The sequence below is a fragment of the Dromiciops gliroides genome, chromosome 3, assembly GCF_019393635.1.
Source record: "Dromiciops gliroides isolate mDroGli1 chromosome 3, mDroGli1.pri, whole genome shotgun sequence".
Taxonomy (NCBI): Eukaryota; Metazoa; Chordata; class Mammalia; order Microbiotheria; family Microbiotheriidae; genus Dromiciops; species Dromiciops gliroides.
In genome coordinates this window covers 615,864,611-615,873,329 of record NC_057863.1, presented here as the reverse complement: position 1 = coordinate 615,873,329, position 8,719 = coordinate 615,864,611, and the positions used below count along the sequence as shown (strand labels likewise).

General features: G+C 50.9%; 1 protein-coding gene across 1 annotated transcript; it reads left to right on the top strand.

Annotated features, from left to right (window-relative positions):
• The first annotated feature begins 468 nt into the window (after positions 1–468).
• KLHDC7A (kelch domain containing 7A) lies at positions 469–8,300 on the top strand. Its single transcript, XM_043995809.1, has one exon. It carries the CDS (start codon positions 491–493, stop codon positions 2,948–2,950), a length of 2,460 nt encoding a protein of 819 aa, XP_043851744.1. The 5' UTR covers positions 469–490; the 3' UTR covers positions 2,951–8,300.
• Positions 8,301–8,719: the final 419 nt, after the last annotated feature.

Sequence of the window (8,719 nt, the reverse complement as noted above, 5' to 3'; positions counted from 1 at the left end):
AAGCATCCCCAGCGAGGATCCGATGACCCTCCCCTGCCCCATGACATGAGGGAAAGCACCAGGCCAGGCCCCTCCCTTGCCAGGAAGATTTGCAAAGGCTGAAAATGAAAATAGCCCAAGTCAGAGTGTGTTTCCGGGCATCAGGTGACTCTTGTAAAGGATTCTACTTCTCAAACTTCCTGGGTCTCTGTTTACCTGGATGACAATAAACTCAGCCAGCTGGGGCTGAAGTTGCCGCTGCCTGAACCCTCCCCTCATCCACCCCATGCAAAGCACCTATGGCAAGAAGGCGTTGCCCTCCGGGCCCGTTCCCTGCCAGCTGCTGCCCCAGGAGGTACCCGCCACCAGCCAGCTCAAAGTCACCTCTGTTCCTACTTTGGGGACAGTGCCAATGAGGAACCCCTCAAAGCGGCAAGAACCAGTTTTTGTTGGGCAATAATTAATCGGATTCCTCACATTCCTTGGCCGCCTCGGGGCCCGTTGCCCTAGGATGAGCGACAGCAGCACTGAGCCCTGGGACTGGCATTTGGACATGCAGTTTACTGGAAAGCTAGTGTTCTCTGCCGCTACCCTGCTCCTGGGGACTCTCGCATACAGGCTGTACAAATCCTGGCTGGCCCGGAACCCAGCCTGGGGAGGGACATCCAAAGTCGATGCCTCTGTCCCCGAGGAGCCGGAGGTAGCAGGCCAGGCTGATCCTGCTAGCACCTCGCCCAGAGCTCTACTGCCGGTCCTCAGAAGGCGGCACCAGGTCAGCAGGGAGGAGGGGGCAAAAGTCGACTCGGTTCTAGGGAATGGCCAGCCAGAAGGGGCCAGTGGGGCCTTTGACCTCAAAGCCAGAGGCGGTGTGGACCCTGGAGACGGGCATCCAGTGGAGAGCAAAGGAGCAGAGCTCAACAGAGGGGAGCTGCACCCGGGAAAACTCCCAGTCCAGGACTGTCTGGGAGAGAAAGCCTTCAAGCAGGGTAAGAACTATCTCCCCTATCCTGCTGACTGTGACCGTGAACTTGAAAGCCCTCAGCATGGACTTGCTCAACATGATAATGAAACGGAGGGCCCCAGTAACTCACGGCAAGGGCCCGGGCTCGTCCTAGACTGTGTCAGGGGGCAGAGGGAGGAGGAGGAGAGCTCTGATTCTGACATCAAAGAGGCCGCCTGTGCCACAGGTTGGGGGGACATGAATAGGAGTTGGGTCTTCTCCCAGACTGCTGGGATCAGCCAGGAGGGCTTGGGGCTCCTCAGAGCCACCTCAGACATGGGCCTGGCTGTCAGCCAGCGTGAGGGGGAAGTAGACACCTCCTACATCTTCTCCTCCCTGGCCAGGGCTCAGGTAGAGGAGAACTTTCTTGGGGAGCAGACACTGGAGGCGAGGCCCGGGGAACCATGGGAGGTATCTACCAGTCCTGGCCTGAAAGGAAAAATCTATGACTACTATGTAGAGTCAACCTCCCAATCCATCTCCAGGGACAGGCTGGCCCCGGGAGCCAGCACCCCCAGAAACCCTGGAGGGATAACTGGGCCCCAGGGCTCACCCCAGCCTCCCGCCCAGCCTCATACCGGGTGTCCTGATGCCTTGACTTTCCCAGGCTGTACCCATCCTACGGACAATGTGAAGGATGTATGTGAGAGTTCTCCTCCCTCTCATTGTCCCTCTTCACTACCTGAGCCTGGCATCAGCCGCAAGGAGAGTTTTCTCCAAATCGCAGAGAACCCCGAGTTCCAGCTTCAACTTGACAACATGGGGACCTCACCCTCCAATGACCAAGAGTCAGCCTTCTGCTCATCCATAGACTCTCCAGGTCTCAACCCCACCCAGGCAGGTCTTGAACCCAAGGTGGAGTTGGTAGCTGGGACCAATTTCTTCCAGCTCCCACTCATCCCTGGCGCAGGTCAGAACACCCACCTGGACCTGGGCAACTGTTACGAAGTGCTGAACCTGGCCAAGAAGGAGAAACTGGATGCCCTAAAGGAGGCAGCCTACAAGGTCATGAGTGACAACTACCTGCAGGTCCTTCAGAGCCCGGACATCTACGGGCGCCTGAGTGGGGCTGAACGGGAGCTGATCCTCCGCCGGCGGCTCCAGGGGCAGAAGTACCTGGTGGTGGCGGACGTCAGCCCCCAGGAGGGCACCGGCCACCTCTGTGCCTACGATAATGAGCGGGATGCCTGGTGGCCCCTTGCCAGCCTGCCCCCAGAGGCCACATCCCGGGGGTGTGCCATCTGCAGCCTCTTCAATTATCTCTTCGTGGTGGCTGGCTGCCAGAGGGTTGGGGGGCAAGCCTCCAACAGGATGTTCTGCTACAACCCCCTGACGGGCATCTGGAGAGAGATGTGTCCTCTGAACCAGGCCCGGCCCCACTGCAAGCTGGTGGTCTTGGATGGGTACATGTACGCCATCGGAGGTGAATGCCTGTACACGGTGGAACGCTACGACCCTCGCCAGGACCGCTGGACCTTCGTGGCTCCCCTGCCCAATGACACCTTCGCCGTGGCCCACACAGTAACATCCTGCGATGGTGAGATCTACGTCACTGGGGGCACCCTGCGCTACCTGCTGCTCCGCTATTCGGCGCAGGAAGACCGCTGGCGGGCCAGCCCCACAGCTGGGGGCAAGGACCGGACGGCAGAGATGGCAGCCGTCAACGGATTCCTCTACCGCTTTGACCTCAACCGCAGCCTGGGCATTGGGGTGTACCGCTGCAGTGCCCGCGCTCGCCTGTGGTACGAGTGTGCCACTTACCGGGCGCCCTACCCAGCCGCCTTCCAGTGTGCAGTGGTGGACAACCTCATCCACTGTGTGGGCCGTCAATTCCACCTCCGCTTCCTGGCTGACTACGTCTCTCCCCGCTTCCTTCCCAATGAACTCCAAGGCTTCCCATCCCCGAAGGGCACCCTTATACCCACGGTCCTAGCACTACCCGCCCTCAACATGACACAGACCAGGGTCTAGATATCCCCTGATTATGTTGGAGGGACTCCCTCTTAGCCGCGGAAAGAAAGACTGTGGACTCTAGTATGGAGAGACCTGGGTGTGAATCTTGCTTCTGTCATTTGCTAACTGTGTGACCTTTGGGTGAGTCCTTGCCCCTTTCTGAGCCTTCTCTCATCAGAAAATTGGGATGAACAGCAATAACAATCCTAGAGCTACCTACCGTCCAGGGTGGTTGTGGGGAAAGTAGAAATGTGAGTTCGGTTAATACTCAGAGCATTTGTCATGTCTTTGATGCTGGTCCTCCTGCCGCTTCACATCCCAAATCTCTCCCGGGGTTTAGCAGATGATCTCCCCGCCTTGCTATGGCTAAAAACATTCCCAATCTGCCACCACCCAAGGCGTGAGCGACTCCAAACAGAACTGAGCTGATCCTCAGGTAACAGACATAAGGTTGGGAACCAGCCCGGTACTAGCAGCCCTTCCAGCTCCATAGACACCAGGAGGGCAAATCTCCCTTCATGAAGTCACAGGACCCAGGTTCAAATCCTGATTCTGGTGGTCACTTGCTATGTGACTTTGGGCAAGTCACTGAAACCTCCCTAGGCCTCAGTTTCCTCAGATGTAAAAAAGGGGAGTTGGGCTCTAGGACCTCTGAAATCCCTCCTTTATGGGCCTAAGGTCGTGGAAAAGTTTTCGGTTTTTGCTACTAGCATTTCTGGCCTTCAAGAATCTAGGGCCATCCCCCAGGCCTTGATAAGACATCTTGTGAGGCTGAAGTCTTTTCTCTGCAGCTCTCTGACAATTGTGGTCTCTTCACTCCTCTGAGCTTCAGGTACTAGATCTTCCAAATGGGTATGACATTCACTCCCCACAAGATGGCGTTCTGAGGGTCTCCCAACCCCGAAACAAATGTTTATTGAACAAAGAGTTAGGGAAGTGCCTACTGCCTGGGGTCCCTGAGAATGTCTGGGATCTCTTGGGGAAAACCTTGAATCTGTACAAATCTTGCTCCGCCATTTAGTCTATCCATGTGACATTGGGCAAGTGACTTGGCTTTTCTGGATCTCAGTTTCTTCATTTGTAAAATGAAGGGATTGGATTTGGCGACTTCTCAAGTCTTTTCCAGGTTTAGGACTAAGTATAAAGAAGATCAACCTGTGTACAAATTCTGCCTTGTTCACTTTGGTCAAGTCATTTAACCTTCACGAGCCTCTGGTAACTTCCTGGCACTTAGCTACTAAGTCATGAATTGGCTGCCATCATGGGTTGGTGGGTGAGTTTCCAACAGGAAATTACATTTGTATATTCTCATATGCAAAGCCAACACCACACAGGTAGCTATAGGGGATACAGAATTTGGATAGGGACATAATCTCTACCTTCAGGAACTTTACAGTCTAATGGGTGGATCCAACCTACACCTTTGGCAGCTGAGTCCTGAAGTGGAACAGAATCTTGAACTTGGAGTCAGGAAGATGTGACTTCAAATCCTGCCTTAGACACTTATGAAGGGTGTGAGGCTGGGAGAGTCACAATCACAGCCCCAGTTTGCTCATCTGTAAAATGGGGTTAATAATGACACCTCCATTTCAAGCTTGTTATGAGACTCAGATGAAATAACAGTTGCAAAGAACCTTGCAAACCTTAAATTGCTATATAAATGTTGGCTACTGTTATTATTTTCTCCCAAGGATCAGGACCTCGGGCTTTCTGGTATTAACTGGCATGAGAGCTGTGGCCAAAGTTTGCTTCTCTGACCTGACATGACTGGAAGAATGCTATTTTGTCTAACCACCCAGAAACAGAGCTGACCAGTTTGGGGAATGAAGAATGTTGAGGCAATGACCCACAGCGTGGCTACCAGCCAGCCCAAGTGGCAAACCAGTAATGGAGTGTGGTCCCCAGTAACCCCCACACTCATCGAGTAGCCCTTGGGACACACAGGAGGAAAAAGAACAAATGTTCTGGATCTAAGTGGCATGAGAGGGGATGAGGGCCCCAGTGAAGCCAATTTATAGGAAGATCCTAGGGGCAGTGTAAGCTGCAAGAACCTTTCCCCTATAGTGGGTATTTCCCTTGGGGAATTACCCCCAGATCTAAACATAGCCAAATCCTGAAATGGCTAATCCCCTATCCCATTCTCCTCCACTAAAGTTATCATGTTAATAAGTGACCAAGTATACATATAACAAAGGACCACCAAATATGAAAGCTGGGAGGGTCCTTAGAACACAGAATGTCAGAGCTGGGAGGAGCCTTAGAACACAGGATGTCAGAGCTGGAAGGGTCCTTAGAACACAAGATGTCAGGAATGGGAGGACCCTTAGAACAGGACAGGGAGGAGGAGTCTGATAGAGAACAGCCACTCCTGCTCTCAGAAAGCTTCTGAAGGGAGAGATAAAGTCCAAACCCTCAGGGGACTTCTAGTCTCAGATGACTCCAAAGTCAGGAAAAGCTTCTAACAAGGAGACATTCAAACAGGGCTGGAGTTTCCTTGAGAGGGGGGCAAACTCCCCTCTGCAGGGGGGCCTTCCAGTCAGTTTGTCAGGTGTATTAAAGGAGATTCCCTTCAGCCATGGATCAGGCTAGGTTTTGGCTAAGGTCCCTTGCAATTCTGGTATTCTATAGCGATGGGAGGGAAAACTGAGCCCCTCCCTGGCCTACCAGGATCGATCTATTCAAATAATAGCCACATTTCAGCCTCTCCGGGATATGTGTATTTGTTTGCCCAAGGTGTGCACCTGTGTAAATACAAACATTCTTCCAGCCAGTGCTTGTGGTCTGAGCGCTGTGGGAACCAGGCAGCTGGGCTAGGACCCCAGCTGAAGACTGGCTGATGTGGTGAGCAGAGATGGGGGAGGGGGTTCAGGGATCCACAGCATGAGTAGTCCCAGCATAGAAGGTTACTCTGGCCCTCGGTTCCCTCTATGAAATGAAGAGGATGGTTCTATTTCTCTACTTCCAGGGAATTCTGGGAGGATAAGAGGAAATCTCTCTGGGGAAACATTTGGAAAGCAAAAATGCTTCATCAACAGGAGTTGTTTTTCTGTAACCAAAGTCTCCCTAAACTTGGCTGTGGTCAGTCCTCTGCTCTTGACCGGTTCCTGAATGCATACTGAGTAAAGTTCAAACTCTTCTGCCTAGCATTAGAGGTCCTTGATCACCTGGCACCTTCCTACCTCACCCTCAGCCCCAACCCCTCTGCACTCTCCCTTCAATGCCTTCATTCTCACTATCTCATGTGTCTAGAACCTCTGTCTTGCCTTTCTTCACCTGTTAGATGCCTGTCCAACTCAAAAGCCACCTCTTCCAGGAAGTCTCCTCTCATCCCCCAGGTTGGTAATGACTTCCTCACTTTAGGTTCACATATTTCTCCAATGCTTTTTTTTTTCCCCTTTTGAAGAAGCTGGGGTTAAGTGACTTACCCAGGGTTACACAGCTAGTAAGTGTCTGAGGCCACATTTGAACTCAGATCTTCCGGACTCCAGGGCCAGTACTCTATCCATTCTGCCACCTAGCTGTCCCTCCAATGCATTTTTCATAAAATATAGTATATCATGGTTACCTCTGGAGGTGTCTTATCTCCCGACTAGCCTGTAAGCTTCTTAAAGGTAGAGACTATTTCTTCTTTGTATCACCCCAAGCACCAAGCACGGGTCCTGTGCAAAGCAGGGTCCTTAATAAATGTTGTATCGTGAAAAATGAAGAGGAGAGTGTGAGGTGAGGACAGCATTAGGGTGGGGGAGTCAGGGAAGAAGTGGGGCTACACTATGAGTCTGGGAAGGCTTCTGAGGAAAAGAGGAACCTGAGCAAAGTCTGAAAGAAGGGGACATAAAAGGTTTGGGGAGGGGGAGAGGGGGCTTTGCAAAGGACCTTTACTCAATTCTCTGGGGGAGAGTAAAAAGAAGAGTACACAGGGAAATAGTCCCCTCTCCCCTCCTGGGGCAGTGAGGTAACACAGTGGATAAAATGCTGAGCCTGGAATCAGGAAGACCTGAGTTCAAATCCAGCCGCAGACACTAGCTGTGTGACTCTGGGCAAGTCACTTAACCACCTTCTGCCTCAGTTTTCTCAATTGTAAAAGGAGAATAATAGCACTTACCCCCACAGAGTTGGTGAGAGAATTACATTTTGTGAAGTGTTTAGTACAATGCCTGGCACATAGTAGGAATTTAATAAATAATTGCCCTCCCTCCCCCAGGGGGGGCATGTCAAGGGATGATGCCAATTTCCTACTCCACACCCCACCCCCAACATCCCTAGGGAACATCCTTAAAGTCCTTCAAATACAAGATCTTAGGTTTTAGGGCTCACTGAGGCCTTAGAGGTCAGCTAGGAGGAAACTGAGGACCAGAGATGAAGTGACTTGTCCAAGGTAACACAGCTAATAGGCATCTGAGCAGCCAAACTCAAACCCAGGTTCTCTGACTTGCAATTCATTATTTATTCAATCCTCACAACAACCCTATGAGATAAGAAGTTCAACTGTCCCTTTATCCCTGCTGTATTTTATGGATGAGGAAACTGAGACCATATTGGATGTCAGAAACAGTAGAAACCTCCCTGATCAGAGTATGAAAGATATAAAACTACATGGGAGCTTAGAGGTCATTAAGTCCAACCCTTCCTTTTACAGATGAGGAAACTGAGGCCCAGAGAGGGAAAGTGATTGCCCTGGAGCTGTACAGACCGGGGATTCTTTTTTTTTTTTTTTTTAGTGAGGCAATTGGGGTTAAGAGACTTGTCCAGGGTCACACAGCTAGTAAGTGTTAAGTGTCTGAGGCCAGTGTACTCAGGTACTCCTGACTCCAGGGCTGGTGCGCTATCCATTACACCATCTAGCTGCCCCATACTGGGGATTCTTAACCTGAGTTTGTCCATGGACAGATTTCAGGGGGTCTGTGAACTTGGATGGGGGGAAAATTGTATCTTCATTTTCACTCACCTGCAATTTGGATTTACCTCCAATTATCTCAAAGTGTGGTGGTCCTAAGAAGGGTTCCTTAGGCTTTCCCACACTGTCAAAGGAGGGCCATGAGCCCCCAAAAAGATCTTTTAAAAAAATCTGTTAGAGAGAATCTGGCCCAAAGGGGAGGAAGGAGTGTGATAGGGAAGACCCATTCCCTGCTTTCAGGCAGGAGATGAAGTCCAGGCCTCCACAGAGCTCCCTAGTCTGAAAGGACTCCACAGTCAGTAAGCATCTGAAACAGGATTTGAACCCAGGTCTTCTTGACTCCAGGTCCCCCTCTTTGCCTATTAAACTAAGCTTCCTCATGGGCAGCAATAGATGTTATGGTGGATAGAGTGCAGGACCCAGAGTCAAAAAGACCTGAGTTCAAATCCCCCCTCAGACACTTACCTGCCTGTGCAATCCTGAGCAAGTCACTTAAATCCACCAGCCTCAGTTTCCCCATCCATAGAATTGGGATGATAATAATACCTATCTCCCAGGGCCCGTGTCAGAATCAAATGAGATATTTGCAAAGCATTTTGCAAACCATAAAGTCCTAAATAAATGTTAGCCATTATTATGATGAAGAAGAGGAGGTGGAATACAAAGGTAAACCTAAGGCCAGGATTTCACATCAGTCTTTTTTTTTCCGGCATTCCTCAAAATTCATATCATTTATTACAAGAATAAGCAGAGGAGAAAATTTAGGTGACTCAGTACAACTTTGAAAGCTCGGGCCCCATAAAGGGTCACTAACATCACCTTTCTAGACAAAGAATGGAAAATGCTTAGAAATTCTGCTGAGAACTATGGGTAAGAGAGATAAGCTCTCCTTC